The sequence below is a fragment of the Lactuca virosa genome, chromosome 8, assembly GCF_052849685.1.
Source record: "Lactuca virosa cultivar CGN04683 chromosome 8, Lactuca_virosa_CGN04683_v6, whole genome shotgun sequence".
Classification (NCBI taxonomy): Eukaryota; Viridiplantae; Streptophyta; class Magnoliopsida; order Asterales; family Asteraceae; genus Lactuca; species Lactuca virosa.
In genome coordinates, this window is record NC_136433.1 from 87,783,477 (window position 1) to 87,803,424 (window position 19,948).

At 35.6% G+C, this 19,948-nt stretch overlaps 1 protein-coding gene across 1 annotated transcript; it reads right to left on the reverse strand.

Annotated features, from left to right (window-relative positions):
• Positions 1 to 3,296: 3,296 nt before the first annotated feature.
• Positions 3,297 to 4,960, reverse strand: LOC145132344 (sphinganine C4-monooxygenase 1-like). Its single transcript, XM_079067098.1, has 2 exons — positions 4,477 to 4,960; positions 3,297 to 4,103 (listed from the first exon to the last, which is right to left on the reverse strand). Exons 1-2 carry the CDS (start codon positions 4,696 to 4,698, stop codon positions 3,549 to 3,551), a joined length of 777 nt encoding a protein of 258 aa, XP_078923224.1. The 5' UTR covers positions 4,699 to 4,960; the 3' UTR covers positions 3,297 to 3,548.
• Positions 4,961 to 19,948: the final 14,988 nt, after the last annotated feature.

The window sequence follows — 19,948 nt, forward strand, 5'->3', positions numbered from 1 at the left end:
ATGAAGGGAAAACGTATCTGAGTTCAGATTCTTTATGTGAGACCGAGGCACAAGATTCTTTTGAGGAATCGGTATACTCTCCAGATGTGTTGAATGGTTTTAAGGCTTCCGGAATTCCCAACCATAAACTTATACTAAAAAAAAGTGTTTCGGTCATGTTACTTCGTAATATCGACCAAACCAAAGGACTATGCAATGGTACTAGATTACAGATCGTAAGGCTTGGAAGACACGTCACTGAAGCCCGAATCATATATGGCATATTTTTCAATGAGACTACTTATATACCTCGCATGAGGTTAACCCCATCTGATAAAAAAGTTTCATTCCGTTTTCAGCGAATGCAATTTCTTATAGTTGTTTGTTTCGCTATGACCATTAACAAAAGTCAAGGACAGTCATTATCAAATGTTGAATTATATTTGCGTAGACCCGTTTTCACTCATAGTCAGTTATATGTAGTTGTTTCCCGTATCACAAGTAAAAATGTTTGAAGGTACTCATATGTTACGCGGAAGGTCGTTCAACTAATAAAACAAAAAATATTGTCTACAAAGAGGTCTTTCAACGATTATAGATATTTATCGATTTCAGTGTATCTTCTACACATTTCAATAATACTAATAGTCATAATTTTTTTTAATTATTATGCAATATCTATAGACGTTTGTATCTTTTTTTATGCGTTCCTCGCGTTTAACTCGGGTTATATTGTAGTTATTTTAAAAAGACAAAATTTACAACTGGTTTTTTAGATCCGGTTTGTACTTGGTTATACATCTTCGGACACTTCATACATAAAAACAGTTTTGGGATAATTTGGTGGTAAAACTCGAGTTTCCACCCCTACAAACTAAATTAAAGTAACTTCTAAGATAAAATGATGCATTATCTTACATGAGATGTCTGCAAAAACATTCGGGGTCAAAAGCATATATGGTTACAAAAAAGGGTTTTTCGGGTAAATAGTTCAATCATGAGAGAATCTCGACAGCTCAAATATGAAGGTATCCATGTGTTCAACAATAATTGTCATAAATAATTCTCGTAGAAGAAAAACATTCCATCATGTGACACAGTATTTTAGTGTAAAAAAATGTTTTTTTCTGCTGTGAGTTACTAATCAACCCCACAGCCCATTCTTATGAATGAAAATCACAAAACGGCCAAAATTTGAGAATATTTTTATCAAAATAGAAATCTTCTAGAAAAGTCTCTATAAACGGGACAATTAACAATAAACTTTGTACTTTATTTTTTTTTAATACAAAATAACAAAAACCGACAATTATTTATAAAAAAAAATGACAAGAAACCAACAATCATTAAATATGTGAGATTTTAGATGGTAATTTCCAGCAAAGCCCTATATTCCGGGTACATTAACAATACAACCACGATTTTTTAACTAAAAAAGACAGTAAATTATCTTAGTATGGTCTTGTTAATTTTTTGGGTCTGATAGAAGTATTATCTTACTGTAATCTTGTTGTATTCTCTCTATTTTATAGAGGATATCTTACTGTGATATTATTGTATTCTTTTTGTTTGACAGATAGTTTTGTTTTACTATAATCTCATTGTATTTTCTATGTCTAAAAAAGGGTTTTGTCTTATTATTATCTTAATGCATTTCATCTATATGAGGGAGGGTATTATCTTAGTTATTGTAGTATCTATATGTGACAAAAGGTATTATTTTACTGTATTCTCTCTGTTAATAGGCGAAATCCTCTGTATGGAAATAATTGTATTTTTGTAACTTTTTGGTCGAGGTTTTTATAAAAATAATTGTTTTTATAACATTTTGGCTGAGTTTTTTTTTTCAAAAATAATTGTTTTTGTAACTTTCTGATTTAGCATTTTAATCTTACGGAAGACAAGGTCTTCTGACAAGTTTCATAGAATACATAAGATTACAATAAGACAAGACTCTCTGAAAAAGAAAATACAATAATATAATACCCTCTCTCACACATAGATAATACAATAAGATAATACTTTTTAAAGAGAATATAGTAAAAAAATAATTTCTATGAAACAAAGAGAATACAGTAAAGTTATAGTAAAAATATTTTCTATTCTTATATGTTAAAAAAATATCGTCTTATCTTTAATAATCTTAGAATATATGCATTTATCTTTAATAATCTTAAAATATATGCATTTTTCTTAAGATTGCCGGCTAAAATACCAAATGTTTATAAATATGTATAAATGATTGTTGCTTTCTTGTTTTTTTAAAGAAACAATTGCCCAAATATTTATAAATATGTATAAATGATTGTTGCTTTCTTGTTTTTTTAAATAAACATTGCCCGTTTTTTGTCATTAAAAAACTAAAGTCACGGCATTATCGTTAAAAAAACTCTGAATACAAAGACTTTTCTAAAATTTACTTTAATAAAATGGTCATGTTTTTTAGTTTTTTAACATAAAATGGCCACCAATTTAAGTTTGGAAGTGCGATAGACGTGTTCATTGCAATTAGGGTAACCAAAATCAAACCTGAAAACAGAAAAACCGACGCCGAAATAGAAACCGAAGGTTTGAGTTTGACTTTAAAAAATAAAAATAATAAAAAAAAATTAAAAAAAAAACTGTAACATGCTTATCGACATTTTTTAAGTTGTTTTTGTTGTTGTGAGGAGAGAGAGCAATACAAATTCAATTTTACTGCCAAAAGAAATTTTGTATTTCAAAGTGAAATGTTAGGTTGATAGAGGTTTCATAGCATTACACTTACCTTTTTTTTACCATTATAGACAATGCAATTTATCTTCCACCCAAAATAGCAATTACCTTGAAACCTATATAAAATGATGACATGGCATGATTCGCCATGTCATTGTCCACATTATCACACATGTGGATTACTTCTATGCCACAATTTGCTTACATTGCATCCACATATAAACCATAAACATAACAACTCATTAGATGCTTAAAATAATGTAAGTTGGTAACCAACATTTTTTTGCTTTTTGTATATATAAATAAATTGAAGTCTTAGTTTTTTTTTCATCAATGTATATACAATGAGGGTATTTTGGTCATTTACCAAAAAAGAAAGAATCCAATTCAATTCCTTCCACCCTGGAATCCGCTATCCTCTAGGAATGATGAAAAAGCCAGCAAACATGGAATTAAAACGATTCCCAACAATTTGAATTCCATCCATTTGGCAACCAAACATGCCCTCGAATGGAATCTCAAATTCCAATTCCAATTCCAATTCTATCAGAACCCATAAACCAAAAACACCCCAAGTGTTCTTCAACATTTTCACAAAGAAATGATAACAAGTTTGCATCATATGTTTAAAAACTCCCTTTAGCTATCAATAAGTTTACAAACATCAACATAAATGAAACATTTGTTACAATACACAAAAAAGAATAAAGAAGATTGTAATCCCAATATTTTACAAAATTGGTAGACACTATATATATTGGACACTTATGATGACAAGATAAATATACTTAAACATTTAAACAGTGAATGCAAACATAATGATACATATATAATCTATTAACCATAGAAAAGAATCATTCATCCTTGACATCTTTTACAGGTCTTACTTCAAACCCACCATTCTCTCTCTTTTCAAGTGAATAAGGCATATAAGTCCCAAATATTTTATCCCAAACAACAAAGAAAGGCTGTGAGTAGTTATATTTTGTCCCATAAAGTTGATGATGAACATCATGGTAAGCAGAGTTATTCCAAAAAAACACATGGAAAAGATTCCCAGGAAGCCATAATCCACAATGATCATCAACTGTTTTGATTGTGGCAAATGAGAAAAAGAAGATGGAAGCTCGAGGGGACATGCCTGATATGAGGAAAGCAAGTGCTCCACCAATGGTGTCCAGTAGAAGACCTTCGACTGGATGATTGTAAAGAGCTCCAAATGCGTATGGAACAATGAGGCGATGATGAAGGGAGTGGATATGGCGATATAGAAACTTGTTTTGATGCATGTATCGATGCATGAAGTATTGCCAGGTGTCGATTACCACCATTGCTGTGAAGAATTGTCTTGCGAGATCAAAGAGTGAGTGGGTTTTGGTGGTGGTAGAATCTTCATCACTTCCAGTAACCTAAATCGTAGATCGGAAATCCTAAAGATTAGAAGATGAAATTACATGGAGAGACAGAATTTAGAACATGAAACAGGCATCTAATTATAACTATTGATGGAGAAATTATCGATGATTAACAGGATCTAACTTAATACCTACTCCATTGAAGATTCGTATTTGGAAGAAATTAGTAAGCATAGTATTTATGATCACTTACGTTTTGGTAAAGGCAGAGTAACTGATTGAACCATACCAACAACCAATTTTAAACCACTTTTTCCAAAAGAGGAATCATTTGTCATTCATTCATCGTGTAGAACAAAATCAAGTTTTTGCAACAAATTAAGTTATATATTCTCAAAATAAGCATATTAGGAACAATTAAACGTACTGTGAAAAGAATAATGGCGACGACAGCTTGAATAGCCTGTTGGAGAAGAACACCTTTAACAACAGTCGTCTTCGAAACCAAATTCTTATCTTCTTCATCTTTTTTCGAATGCAATCGATACTTCTCTCCCGATCCAACCAACACGTAAAATCCAGAATACAACCAATACACCACTAACGGAGCCACCGTCCCCAAAAACTCATCCGATACATTGAACTCCATAATTTTTTTTCAGAAACAGAAAAACACTCAACACATACAGATACAGAGATACAGAAACACGAATTTTGAATCCAAGATTTCAGGTTTAGACGAAACCCTAACCTTAAAAACCACGTGAAAGTGTGAAAACTGGAATTGAGATGAAGAACTGGAACCTTTTAGGGTTTCAACTTTCAACGACGGGTATATCCAGAAGAAACGAGATGATTGATCGTTGAAAACGACGATAGGTTCAATGGAAGGAGGCAACGAATAAGTCGCTGCTTCCATTAGAGAGCTGTGTGGGAGATTGATATATGGTGTGGGAGGGTGTTGTGTGTTATCGTGGTCAACACATGTTGTAGGAAACGTGGCGTGATGTGATTGGTTGGATAGGAGAAAGTTCTTAGAAAATGCTGTTTCGTAGGTGTTGCATTGTCGTCGGCCCGTTCGACGCCACTATTGACCATATGAGAACATGCCATTAGTGATTATTTTCAAATTATTGTGATAAATATCTTTAAAACAGATCAAATTTTAAAAGAATATAAATATATTTATATATTTGGATATTTTTTATGCAGAGTGGAGTGTGACTGATATTATTTTTTTCAGTAATAACATCATGCCCGATCCAGACAGGATGCGATTTGTACGATTGTTTAGGGCTAAACTCTCACAAGGACCCAAATATTTAAGTCCATCACGGATATTATGTGACAAATATTATATGATTATAAAAAAAAGTTGCATGGGCCTTAAAACAATAAATATTGTATTACGTGAAATGAATTGCTGTGATTTGGAGAATTAGATCATAACACGAATATCAAGAATTAAAGAAGACATGTTTGTATCGGAATTTGTAAGTTGAAAATTGAAAAAAAGCGGGAAGGATAAAAAAAGAGAAACCATAGGAAATACATTGCATACTTATCACTCTATGGAAGGAATAGTCCATGTCTTTGAAGTTTGTCCAACGAAAAGAAATAAATGACATTTGTTTCTAAGGTTATCGGGAGTGGCGTGTTATTGGGGGGCATCGTGCCCGTGGTGACGATTATAATGATAATAATGGATGATTATACCTGAATGATGCGTCGGGATGATCTTGATGATGATTAGATGGATGGTTTTGTTGGGAAATTTAGGGTTTGTGGTGGAGATCTGGATACCAACTTGGATCGTAATATCACTTTCCGAACTGATATTTCTACCCTATGTCTGGGTTACAAGAAATTCAACCTAGGATAATCCAAGTGAACACTTACGTTTCTAGGCACAGAAGACGTAAGCCAATATGCTAGAGGATTCTGTGAAAGTCAGATGAAAACGAGAGCTTAAGATACTAACCCTCTTCTGTAGAGGAATAGTTGTTTATATATTAAACACGATTAGGGTTTCATTAGGGTTGGGCCGTCATTAGTTACTTTGGAAGCAAGTAATGTTAATTCGGATTTAATGAGGATTTAGGGTTACCAAAAACTAACGAGTTTCGTTAGTTTTACCATAATCACCCTCAAGAAATTGAATTTTCCATTATGTTCCCATATGTAAAATTCAGTGAGGTTTTGGGGCGCTGCCCCAAACCCCGCGGGGGCTCTGCCCCTCGACCCCGCTAGGGCGCTGCCCCTAGACCCCGCCAAAGGGGCGCTGCCCCTTTGGAAACCCCGACTGGTCGTCGAACCGGCTTCTGATTCGATCTTATACATGCGTGCACTCCGCACAACCCCCGTACATATATTATAGTACAAATCATAAAGCCCCTTAGCTCACATGTTGGTTCCAGTTACTTAAAATGACATGGTGGCACTAAAATCACCAACAATCCTCCCCCATTTTAGTGTAACCCTTGAACAAACATAACCTTATCAAACAAACCAAACTAGTACATAATGAAAATATCAAAACGATTGAATTTCCACTTAGTATCATACATTTGCAAATACCCGAGAATCAGGGTGTTCTAAGAATTGAACCCATCAACCCATTTGAATACCAGAAAGTAAAATACATACTATTTTATTGAATTTATAGCATAATACAACTTGACACTATTATAAAGTCGTGTGTCCCAATCCTCTCATGATCGTATCAAGGTCAAGTCCACAACTTCTTGAAATGCGGCTACACTTCACAATCACGTAGGTAAATCCTTTCCATGTATCTGCACATACATTTATCAAAGGAATTATTAAGAAGTTAAACTTCAACCTGGCTAACTTGCAGAACCGAACACATACCTGGGATGAATACTTCATGTGTTACAATCTATAAGTATGAGCTTTCCACATTGAATTCAACTCCTAACATTATATTAGGAGGGAATTGGGTGTCTCATCATTATAGAATTAAATGGACTTTAATCCCATCCTGATTACAGACTTGTGCACTAAGTCTCTTGTCAGACCTTTAGTCAAGTGATCTGCCAAATTTTGTTGCGATTTCACAAACTCAACCGAAATCACACCATTCATGATTAATTCTCTAATCATACTATGTCTAACACCTAGGTGTCTAGACTTGCCATTATAAACCTGGCTATATGCTTTAGCCAAAGTGGCAGCACTATCGCAAAGGATAGAAATAGGTGTTATCGGTTTAGACCACAAAGGAATCTCATAGACTAAATTCCTTAGCCACTCTGCTTCTTTACCAGCAGCTGCTAACGCAACAAACTCAGATTCCATTGTCGAGTTTGTAATGCAAGATTTCTTCTTGGAAGCCCAAGAAATGGCACCTCCCCCGAGCAAGAATACCCAACCATAAGTTGAGGAATGGTCCTCCATGTTGGTAATCCAACTTGCATCTGAATGACCTTCTAAAACCGAAGGACTCCCCAAGTAACTCAAACCATAATTCATGGTTCCCTTGAGATACTTAAATACTCTATTCACTGCTTGCCAATGTTGAGCACTAGGATTGCTAGTGTACCTGCTCAACTTACCCACAGCAAAAGCAATATCAGGTCTGGTACTTGTCATGGCATACACAAGCTACCAATAGCCTTAGAGTATTCCAATTGTGAAATGGGAACGCCATTATTTGGCATTAATTTCACACTTGGATCCATAGGAGTACTCACAGGAGAACAATCTGTAAAATTAAACCGCTTGAGAATTTTCTCAATATAATGACTTTGATTCATTACCAATCCTTTGTTCATCCTCTTAATTCTTATTCCAAGAATTACATCAGCCTCTCCTAAATCTTTCATAGAAAACTTGGATGATAACAATTTCTTTGTTTCATCCACTTGATTTTGGTCGGTACCGAAAATCAACATGTCATTTACATATAAGCAAATGATCACTCCAGCTCTAGTAGCATCATCAAATCTACTATAAACACATTTCTCACATTGGTTTGTCTTGAAACCAGAGGACAAAATAACTTCATCAAATTTCTGATGCCATTGTTTAGGCGCTTGTTTCAACCCATACAAATATTTGACAAGTTTACTAACCATATGCTCTTTACCGGGCATAATGAAACCTTTTGGTTGTTTCATGTAAACTTCCTCATCAAGATCACCATTTAAAAAGGTTGTTTTCACATTCATTTAGTGAATAACCAGATTGTGGATACTTGCCAAGGCAACCAACAATCTAATAGTAGAAATACGTGCAACTAGAGCATACATATCAAAATAGTCAATATCGGGTTTTTGTCTAAAACCTTGAATGACTAACCGGGCTTTGAATTTGTCAATAGTCCCATTAACATTCATTTTCTTTTTGAAAATCCATTTGCAACCAAGAGGTTTAGAACCCGGAGGCAAATCAGACAACACCTATGTGTTGTTCTCAAGAATTGATGACATTTCATCATCAATTGCTTCCTTCCAAAAGGCACTATCACGAGACTCCATGGCCTCTTGATAAGTCTTAGGATCATCTTCAATACTATAGCAATAAGAGTATTCAAGACTAATTTCATCCCTCAAACCTTCCACCAAGAATAGTTGGAAGTCGGATCCGAAATGTTTCGCAATTTGGCCTCTTTTGCTTCTACGAATATCTTGTGGTTCTTGCACGATACCACCATCTTGACTTTCTGAATTTTGCCCTTTATTAGCACCAAAAGTCAGATCCTTAGGCCTTTGAATCGATGAAAACCTCATATCATCAAAAATTGCATCTCGTGATTCGATCACAGTGTTAACTGAAACCGAATCATTAGGTTCTATTACATAAAACCTATATGCCTTGGAATGTTCAGCATATCCAATGAATATGCAATCAATTCCACGTTCTCCCAAATTCTTCTTTTTGGGCTCGGTGAGTTTTACAACTGCCCGACATCCCCAAACCCGAAAATAACTCAAATTCGGCTTTTTCTTGAACAAAAGTTTATATGGGCTTGTTTTGTTCCTTTTATTTGGAACCATATTCAATAGATAGCAGGTCGTTAACATGGCCTCTCCCCAGAATCCTTCACTCAATCCCGAGTAAGACAACATCGAGTTTACCATTTCCTTTAAAACTCGATTTTTGCGTTCAGCAATACCATTCTATTGGGGCGTGTAAGGTGTCGTGGTCTCATGAATGATACCCACTGATTGGAAGTATATGGGATCCATATATTCACTTCCCCTATCAGTCCTGAGACATTTAACCGGAATTCCCAATTGCAATTCCACCTCGGTTTTGTATATTTTGAATTTATCTAAGGCTTCATCCTTAGAATGCAACAAATACACATAGCAAAACCAAGTGCAGTCATCAATAAAAGTGACCACATACTTTTTATTTCCCAAAGAAGGAGTGGAGTGAAAATCACACAGGTCACTGTGTACAAGTTCCAAAACAGCTGAATTTCTAGTAACACTAGGAAATGGTTGTTTTGTCACTTTTGTAAGCATGCATGTTTTACATTTATCAGATGTCATATCAAAGGTTGGAATTAATCCATATTTTGACATCTCATGCATCCTTCTAAAGTTGACATGACCTAATCTTACAAGCCAAAGCATAGATTTATCAACATTAGAAGCAGAAGATACAAATGCAGAATTTTGAATAGGTAATAATTTGTCAACAATATTTAAACGAAACATTCTATTATTTAAATATCCAAAGCCAACAAACATTCCACCCTTAGACAAAACAAACTTATCCGACTCAATAACTTGTTTAAAACCATCAGAATTCAAACAACTAGAGCTAACAAGATTCTTGCTAATCTTGGGAACAAACAAAACATCAAATAACCTAATTGTCTTTCCAGAAGTAAATTCAAGACACACGACACCTAAACCACAAATAGGAATAGAAGAATCGTCTCCCATTTTCAGCACCGACCCATCTTCAAGCGGAGTTAATGTTTCAAACATCCGTTTATCCTTGCATACATGGTTCGTTGCTTCGGAGTCAATCCACCAAGCAACATCATCATCCTGCACATAGAATGATTCAGGGATAAATGAAACATAATAAACATAATTCTGATTAGAATTATCAAAGTTAGTCAAAACCTGACCTCCTTTAACTTGGGCCGAAGACCTGTTCACTTTCCCATTGGGTGACTCAATCCGCGAGATGACCACTAAGTTTGCCAAGTTAGAAACAGTGGTGCCAATGGGATCGTGATATCAACTTGGATCGTGATATCACTTTCCGAACTGATATTTCTACCCTATGCCTGGGTTGCAAGAAATTCAGCCTAGGATAATCCAAGTGGACACTTACGTTTCTAGGCACAGAAGACGTAAGCCAATATGCTAGAGGATTCTGTGAAAGTCAGATGAAAACGAGAGCTTAAGATAGTAACCCTCTTCTGTACAGGCCGAGTTGTTTATATATTAAACACGATTAGGGTTTCATTAGGGTTGGGCCGTCATTAGTTGCTTTGGAAGCAAGTAATGTTAATCCGGATTTAATGAGGATTTAGGGTTACCAAAAACTAACGAGTTTCGTTAGTTTTACCATAATCACCCTTAAAAAATTCAAGCGGGACCCCAGCCAGGGGCTCTGCCCCTTGGACCCCTCTAGGGGAGCTGCCCCTAGACCCCGCCAAAGGGGCGCTGCCCCTTTGGAAACCTCGGACCCCTGGGGGCTGCCCCCGGACCCCCGACTAGTCGTCGAACCGGCTTCTGATTCGATCTTATACATGTGTGCACTCCGCACAACCCCCGTACATATATTAGAGTACAAATCATAAAGCCCCTTAGCTCACATGTTGGTTCCAGTTACTTAAAATGACATGGTGACACTAAAATCACCAACAGGTTTTGGATAGGGCTCTGCTATTCCGAACTAGACGAACTATTTCAACAGAGGACTCTGCTATTCAGAAATATACAAACTGTTTCAACAGAGGAAGAACGTTGAATCTCAACGTTCATTGTGGAAGGATGCATACTTATCTTGTTTATTTCATATGGGCAAAGGCCCTATTTATAGGCTCAAGAGAGCCGGTTACATAATTGAATTGCAATCGTATGATTGCAATACGACAAACATATTTACAATATAGCCCCCTAAACTATTGATGGTTACACACTTTATCTCACATCTTACAAACGCCACGTCCTCTTCTAGATGTCACTTACAAACTATACGTCATATTGGATAGATGACATATAACCTATCGACACATGACACTTATTCTACCGATAACGACAAATACCAACAAATAAGATATTATGACATAAGCAAACATTATTCAAAAATATATGTCCTTTCGGTGGCGAGAGGAATGACGTAAGCAATGACGTATAAATCCATTATTATTGAAGACATTATTGAAGACACGCGTCCTTTCGTTGTGGAAGGATGTATTTTATAATTTGTATATTATCTTATTTGTTGGTATTTGTCGTTATCAGTATAATAAGTGTCATGTATCGATAGGTTATATGTCATCCATCGAATATGACGTATAGTTTGTAAGTGACGTCTAGAATAGGACGTAGCGTTTGTAAGATGTGAGATAAAGTGTATAACCATCAATAGTCTAGGGGGCTATATTGTAAATATGTTTGTCGTATTGCAATCATGTGATTGCAATTCAATTATGTAACCGGCTCTCTTGAGCCTATAAATAGGGCCTTTGCCCATATGGAATAAACAAGATGAGTTTGAGTGTTTTAAGACTTGAGTTGAATCTCAATGTTCTTCCTATGTTGAAATAGTTTGTCTATTTTTGAATAGCAGAGCCCTCTTTTGAAATAGTTCGTCTATTTCTGAATAGTAGAGCCCTATCCAACCCATACATATAAACAATCCATCATCAAGATCATCCTGACGCATCATTCAGGTATAATCATCCATTATTAACGCTATAATCATCGATTATATTATTACGAAAATTTTGGTATCAGTGCATGTTTACGAAAATTTTGGTATCAGAGCTGAGTTTCGTTCTTATCATTTTTATTAAAAATATAAGTGTCATGTGTCGATAGGTTATATGTCATCTATCGAATATGACGTATAGTTTGTAAGTGACATCTAGAATAGGACGTAGCGTTTGTAAGATGTGAGATAAAGTGTGTAACTCTCAAACTTATCTTGTTTATTCCATATGGGCAAAGGCCCTATTTATAGGCTCAAGAGAGCCGGTTACCAAAATTTTCGTAAACATGCTTTGATACCAAAATTTTCCTTAACATGATTTGCTCTGATACCAAAATTTTCGACATAATATAATTGACGATTATAACGATAATAATGGATGATTATACCTGAATGATGTGTCGGGATGATCTTGATGATGGATTTTTTATATGTATGGGTTGGATAGGGCTCTACTATTCAGAAATAGACGAACTATTTCAACATAGCGCTCTGCTATTCAGAAATAGACAAACTATTTCAACAGAGGAAGAACGTTGAGATTCAACTCAAGTCTTAAAACACTCAAACTTATCTTGTTTATTCCATATGGGTAAATGCCCTATTTATAGGCTAAAGAGATTCAGTTACATAATTGAATTGCAATCGTATGATTACAATACGACAAACATATTTACAATATAGCCCCCTAGACTATTGAAGGTTACACACTTTATCTCACATCTTACAAACGCTACGTCCTATTCTAGATGTCACTTACAAACTATACGTCATATTCGATAGATGGCATATAACCTATCGACACATGACACTTATTCTACCGATAACGACAAATACCAACAAATAAGATAATATACAAATTATAAAATACATCCTTCCACAACGAAAGGACGCGTGTCTTCAATAATGTCTTCAATAATAATGGCTTTATACGTCATTGCTTACGTCATTCACCAAGGAATGACGTAAGCAATGACATATAAAGCCATTATTATTGAAGACACGCGTCTTTTCGTTGTGGAATGATGTATTTTATAATTTATTATCTTATTTGTTGGTATTTGTTGTTATCGGTAGAATAAGTGTCATGTGTTGATAGGTTATATGTCATCTATCGAATATGACGTATAGTTTGTAAGTGACATCTAGAATAGGACGTAGCTTTCGTAAGATGTGAGATAAAGTGTGTAACCCTCAATAGTCTAGGGGGCTATATTGTAAATATGTTTGTCGTATTGCAATCATACGATTGCAATTCAATTATGTAACCGGCTCTCTTGGGCCTATAAATAGGGCATTTGCCCATATGGAATAAACAAGATAAGTTTGAGTGTTTTAAGACTTGAGTTGAATTTCAACGTTCTTCCTCTGTTGAAATAGTTTGTATATTTCTGAATAGTAGAGCCCTCTGTTGAAATAGTTCGTCTATTTCTGAATAGCAGAGCCCTATCCAACCCATACATATAAACAATCCATCATCAAGATCATCCCGACGCATCATTCAGGTATAATCATCCATTATTATCGTTATAATCGTCGATTATATTATGTCGAAAATTTTGGTATCAGAGCATGTTTACGAAAATTTTGGTATCAGAGCAAATCATGTTTAGGAAATTTTTGAATTAAGAAATATAAAAAATCACAAAATCGTAATTTAGAAACAATACACAATGTTTTAACTATCCTAACAAACACAACTTGTTAATATGAAAACTTTGCTAGAAAAAATAGAAACATTAATTAAATACAGATATAGAAATTTATAAACTAACTCTAATGAGTAGAAGAAAAACAAATATTAACCCAAACAGTATCTTTATTACAACTAAAATACAAGATAAAGAACTAGTTTCATATATAGATACAGGAGTTATTTTATGTTTTGGAAGAAAAAAGATATTAAAAATTTGGGAAAAATTATAAAAACCATTAAAAATTACAATTGCTGATAAATCAATTCATAAAATTTGGTTCGTAGGAAGAGACATAGATATAGTAATTGAAAAAGCACCATTTAAAACTCCAACTATATATCAACATGATTCGGGAATAGATTTAGTAATAGGAAATAATTTCCTTAAATTATAGCAGAGCCCTCTGTTGAAATAGTTCGTCTATTTCTGAATAGCAGAGCCCTATCCAACCCATACATATAAACAATCCATCATCAAGATCATCCCGACGTATATTTACAATATATCCCCCTAGACTATTGAGGGTTACACACTTTATCTCACATCTTACAAACGCTACGTCCTATTCTAGATGTCACTTACAAACTATACGTCATATTCGATAGATGACATATAACATATCGACACATGACACTTATTCTAACGATAACGACAAATACCAACAAATAAGATAATAAATTATAAAATACATCCTTCTACAACGAAAAGACGCGTCCTTTCGTTGTGGAAGGATGTATTTTATAATTTGTATACTATCTTATTTGTTGGTATTTGTCGTTATCGGTAGAATAAGTGTCATGTGTCGATAGGTTATATGTCATCTATCGAATATGACGTATAGTTTGTAAGTGACATCTAGAATAGGACATAGCGTTTGTAAGATGTGAGATAAAGTGTGTAACCCTCAATAAATACGACAGGGACTGATACCAAAATTTTCGACATAACCCCCCCCCCCCCCCCCCGGGTGGTACGGTTTGAGTTATTGTGATGCTTTGTGGTTTTGCTTACGCGCATTGACGGACAAAAATATTGGGAAAATGCCTTCAACGGTCGTATGACCTTTTAAGTCCAAAATAATATCTTTTTTTTTTACCAAAATCCTATAAATACCAACCAATATTTCATAATTTTCACACATTATTATATTTTACACAATTCTTTCCGTTTCTCTTCTAAACCTATGGATCAACACTCAAACACCCTAAATTATTATACAACTTAAAACCCGTGTTGGCTTATGTACAATTGGCAGTTTCAAGCCGAGCCCTTACCGTCTGGTTTGGAGCCGAGGGTTTTCTTCAGTGGTTTTGACTGGGTGCAAACATTATGGGTATACTATCTAGCATGGGCCAATGGAATTAAAGGAGTTGGATTTGCTATCATGCACTTATGCTTCTTTGTTGAATTGGCTTATTGAATTCAAAGTTGCATAAATGATTCTTATATTTTTCTTTCTTCTTCATAAATCTTCCAATTAATAAGACGTTGTCTACACTTTTTTCTTTTTTACACAAACCACCTTATGTTGAAAAATATAATGAAAATATGTATGTTTAAAAAAACAATATAATAACAAATATGTACCGTAAAACTTGAATCACGACAACAACTTTTCCGACCCGTAGTGAAGCGAGGGCACCCTTCTAGTTATGATTAAAGCCAATGGTTTATGAATTTGATACAAGAAACATCAATTCAATAACAACCAAATTCCAATAGTGAATTTACAACACCTTATCAACAATTCAAACCCAACCTACAATTCAACCCCAACATATTCCAACAAAACCCTTAACCATTTTCAACAAAACACCAACAATAACCCACAACTCAATCCCAACCAATTCCAACAAAACTCTTATCCATAAATCGACGATTTGGGTTGGTAATATTTAGAAACCGAAAAAGTGGGTTCGGTTTCGGTTTTAGCAATATAAAAACTGAGAGATACCAAAAATTGAATCAAACTTTATAAAATATATGCATTCTTTGAATTATATATGTATATAAGTGTTCAATGAGTTGTAAACTGATGTGAGATTTTTATACTAAAAATTATTTAAGTTTTAAATTTATTAAACATTTATCTAACACTTCTTAACACTCACACGGTCAAAGAACCGGATAACATATAGTATAGTTACGATAAATAAGAGAGTCGAACTCAAGGGGAACATGTATGACTAATAACAAATTAAATTAATTGAAACGAAAAATTTTAATGGGGGAGGGGGTGTTGTTTAATTGAAATCTAGATTAATAAATTTGAACTAATGAACATAATAAAGTTTAAGATACTAATTTTAGAAGTACTTCCACTTAAACTTCGAATCCCAATTTTCAATTGTGGATATATGATAGTGCAATGAAGTATAAAGATTTTACTAATTATACTAATAAGCATGATCTAATTACTAGTTTTTATGATTAATAAGTGACTAATTTAATGTTCATAAAACTAAAAACACAAAAACCAACTGATTGTTTGAAACTACTTATGATTTAATCAAGAGTTTAATCTTAAAGTTCATAAATTTCAACCCAGCATAAGTTGTTAAACCAATGCTCTCTTAGATGTTAAAGTTACTAATAAATATTACCTAAACCTAGGATTGGTTAAATCACTAATCCTAACAGTTTAAGATCAAAAACTATTAAGATATAAGTCACAACAATCATATTTGTAGTTTAAACTATATGCAACTCAAATATAAGCAATAAAAATCGAAAACTTTGACAAGTAAAGAAGAAGATTTGATCAAAAAAACAATTTTATATCAACTTAATAACTTCAAAATCATAATTACACCAAAGTACTTTAGTTCGTCTACATTTAAGTGAAAGGGAAGGTTTTTAGCCTCTCACATTTATAGAAAAACATCAAAAACAAATTATAGGAATGTCAAAAATTGCAAACCTCATACTTTTCTTCAACAATTCTTCTCTAAATCACATCTGCAACTTTTATGCCTTTTAGTATGAAATACATGTTATTTTTCCGTACCTCAAAGGGTTTTCTTGCACACTTTTATTAGATGTGAAAATCTCTTATTTATAGAAAAATAAATTTAGTGGCGCTAAGCCTTCGTCTTCGTGGCGCTAACCGTTATCCTTATAGAATCTTCCCGAAGTAAAACCTTATTCCGCATCGCTAATCTTCAACTTTCGCGGCACTAACCCCGTCTTTTATGGTATCTTTGAAATTCTTTTGTATCCACTCTATATTTACCTCCATTTTCCTTCTTTAATGATTATCTCTGGATTTTTACTGCATTTATCAAATATGAACATTTTTATATCATTTATTGTAACATCCCGTTTATTAGATAAATAAATAGATAAAAACTAATGAATGGATAGTAGCCCAAAAATCCATAATATTTAGCGGGGTGTTGGTTTCGGAGAGCCAAATGTTATAATTTGGATTATTCGGGGGTTAAAATGTAATTTTCGGATTTATTGTAAAGACTTTTGAAGGTTGAGGGTTGTTTAGTAAATTATGGGTTTAATTTGAAAGGATTTTTGAAGACAGGGGCAACTTGGTAATTATTAGGACTTATGATGAAAGGAATTATGGAAGCAAGGGCTAAAAGGTAAATTTTGGATTTATGTTGAAAATAATTTGGTGGGGAGGGACCGAAAGTGCACTTTTTGGCAGTATAGTTTGGTTTGGAGTCACGGGATTAACCCGATCCCTTTCCTCCTCTCGTTGAACGGGTGCAGCCAAAGAACCCTAACCCTAGCATAATTTCCCTCGGCCGCCATGCGAGACATCTCAGCCGCCACCGTAGTAAAGTCGTTTTGCCGCCGCCCCACCGTCGTGAAGCCCGGGAGTCGCCGTCGCACTGCTGCCGACGAAGACAAACCGTCGGAGAACACGTCACAGCTGTTGCTGCTGTTGATTCTCGATTGGACGACGTTCCTCTCTCCGATTCACCTTCTGCCACGCCACCAGCATTGTCGGCCGATAACCTTGCAATCGTTGGGTCGTCCGTTGGCGCCGCCGCTGTTGCGGTGATGTTTATCGTCCGTTCGCCACTTCTCCGCCGTCGTCCTCCTCCAGGAATGGAATACATCAGCTCGATAAGTGTTTCCGTCCTTGTGTGTGCATATTTTTGTGAAGCATAGTGGGTGTTGTTGGTCGGAACGCTAGCGGACCACCATGGCAGCCAACCATGGTGGCTGCCGCCACTTCCATCTCTTCCTGCCACCTGTTGCCATTTTCTGCCACCCTTTGCCGCCACCAGCCACCGTAGGAGGTGGCTGTATGTGTGTGTATATTATGTGTGAAATGGTATATGCAATTTTTGGGTAGGAACCACCGCCACCACCATTGGAAATGGTGGCTGCCGTCGTGAGCCGCCGCCGACCACCAATGCCCAAGGTGGAAGTGGCTGGTGCCCGGCCTAGTGGAACCCTAATCGGCCTAATAGCTTTTACTTGGACTTAGTTGGCTTGTGATTGGATTGGAAACCCTAATTAGGGTTTAGAAAACCCTAATTCTGGGAATGTTAGTATGGGAATTGTCGGGACCCGCGTTTGGACCGTTGGATTGGGAATTTTGATTTACGCCTGACCACGTGGTATGATTGGTCTAGTGGAGTGATGGACTTAATGGATTAAGTCCTTAGTAGGTTAAGTCCTTAATGGGTTAATTAAGAACACTTAACCCTAATCGTCATTTTATGTGAAAACCCTAAATATGATTTGGCTTCAAGTTGGGCCTTTCTTTTGGGCTTAGGTGTTTGGATTCATGTTGGGCCATCTGAGAACAAATATATGGACTATTATATTGGATGGGCCTTAGGGTAAGGCCCATGTAAGTGGTTTGGGCCCAATTTAGAAAATTGGGCCACAATTGGGCCTTAGTTGATTATTTGACTTTTGGGCCTTCAGAGTATGAGTTGGACCTTGGTCTTGGACCAAGCTATGTTAGGGGTAAAATGGTCCTTTTACCCCCAAGTGTGTATTTATGGTTATGCATCGAAACCCAAATGGTTAATTGGGTTTTGTTTTGACAATTGACAGTTCGGGGATCTGTCAGCCAGCAGCCAGCAGTTAGGGATCGTCTGCAGTGCGAGGTGAGTTTCCTCCTGGATTGAACGGGTCTAAGGCACCAATGCCGGCCTGTGTAGTTTATATGTTCTTGATAGGAACACGGAGTGTGGCCGGGGCCCGTATCTCATTATTACCTAAGTATAGATATCAGTCAGATTGTTGGATTGCTATACTTGTTGTCTGTGTGATACCTGTATGTGTTGTTAGGAATGTGAGTGTGGGCGGGGCCCGTATCTCATAGTAACTGAGTGTGGGCGGGGACCGTATCTCATAGATAGCTGATATGGTACAAATTTATATGTTTAGTTATACTTGTTGTCTGTGTGGTACTTGTATGTATCATGACTAGCTTAGTGTGGGCGGGGCCCGTATCTCATAGTAGCTGAGTGTGGGCGGGGCCCGTATCTCATAGTAGCTGAGTGTGGGCGGGGCCCGTATCTCATAGTAGCTGAGTATGGGCGGGGCCAGTATCTCATAGTAGTTGAGTGTGGGCGGGGCCCATATCTCATTGAGTGTGGGCGGGGCCCGTATCTCCTAGTAGCATGATTAGTTGTATGGTATGTGGTAGTTTGGGGAGACTCATTAAGCTTCGTGCTTACAGTTTTCAGTTTTGGTTTCAGGTACTTCCAGTAGCAAGGGGAAGAGCTCGGGATGATTGTAGTGCACACACCATTTGTTTAGCCTGGGTTGTTTATACCCTCATATATTTTGACAGATGTTATGATATTTTGAGATACACGACTTATGGTTTTTAAATAATGTTTGGATGACTATGGTTTTCTTAATGATTTAAAATGAAATTTTTGGATCGTATTTTTGGGATGTTTCATTTATATCCTTATTTTGCATTTATTCATTTAAAATACTAATATATTTAATCATTCTTTATGAATAATTTTATCAATATCATAAACACAAATAGAAGCTCGGTTTGGTGGTTAAGGTTGGAGGATTATAAAACATGTCCTAGTTTCGAAACTTGTATACACCATTTGTTCTTTTTCCAATCCCACATCGCTACAGGTATATAAACTTATCATATTTCCTCTCCTATATAGACATCCGCCTTTATTTAGCTCTCATCTTGGAGTCCTACATCGCTCGAGGGACCAAAAATATAGCCATCTTCAACTTTATAAATGTGATTACCTGAGGCAATTTAAAAATGGTGAGGTTTGCTTTAAGTCATAAAACTAAAACCGAATCCGAAAACCC

Coding starts and splice junctions, on each gene's coding strand:
- LOC145132344 (XM_079067098.1), bottom strand. CDS start 4,698: ATGGAGTTCAATGTATCGGATGAGTTTTTGGGGACGGTGGCTCCGTTA. Junction 4,104..4,476: donor TCGCCATTATTCTTTTCACA/GTACGTTTAATT, acceptor TCTACGATTTAG/GTTACTGGAAGTGATGAAGA.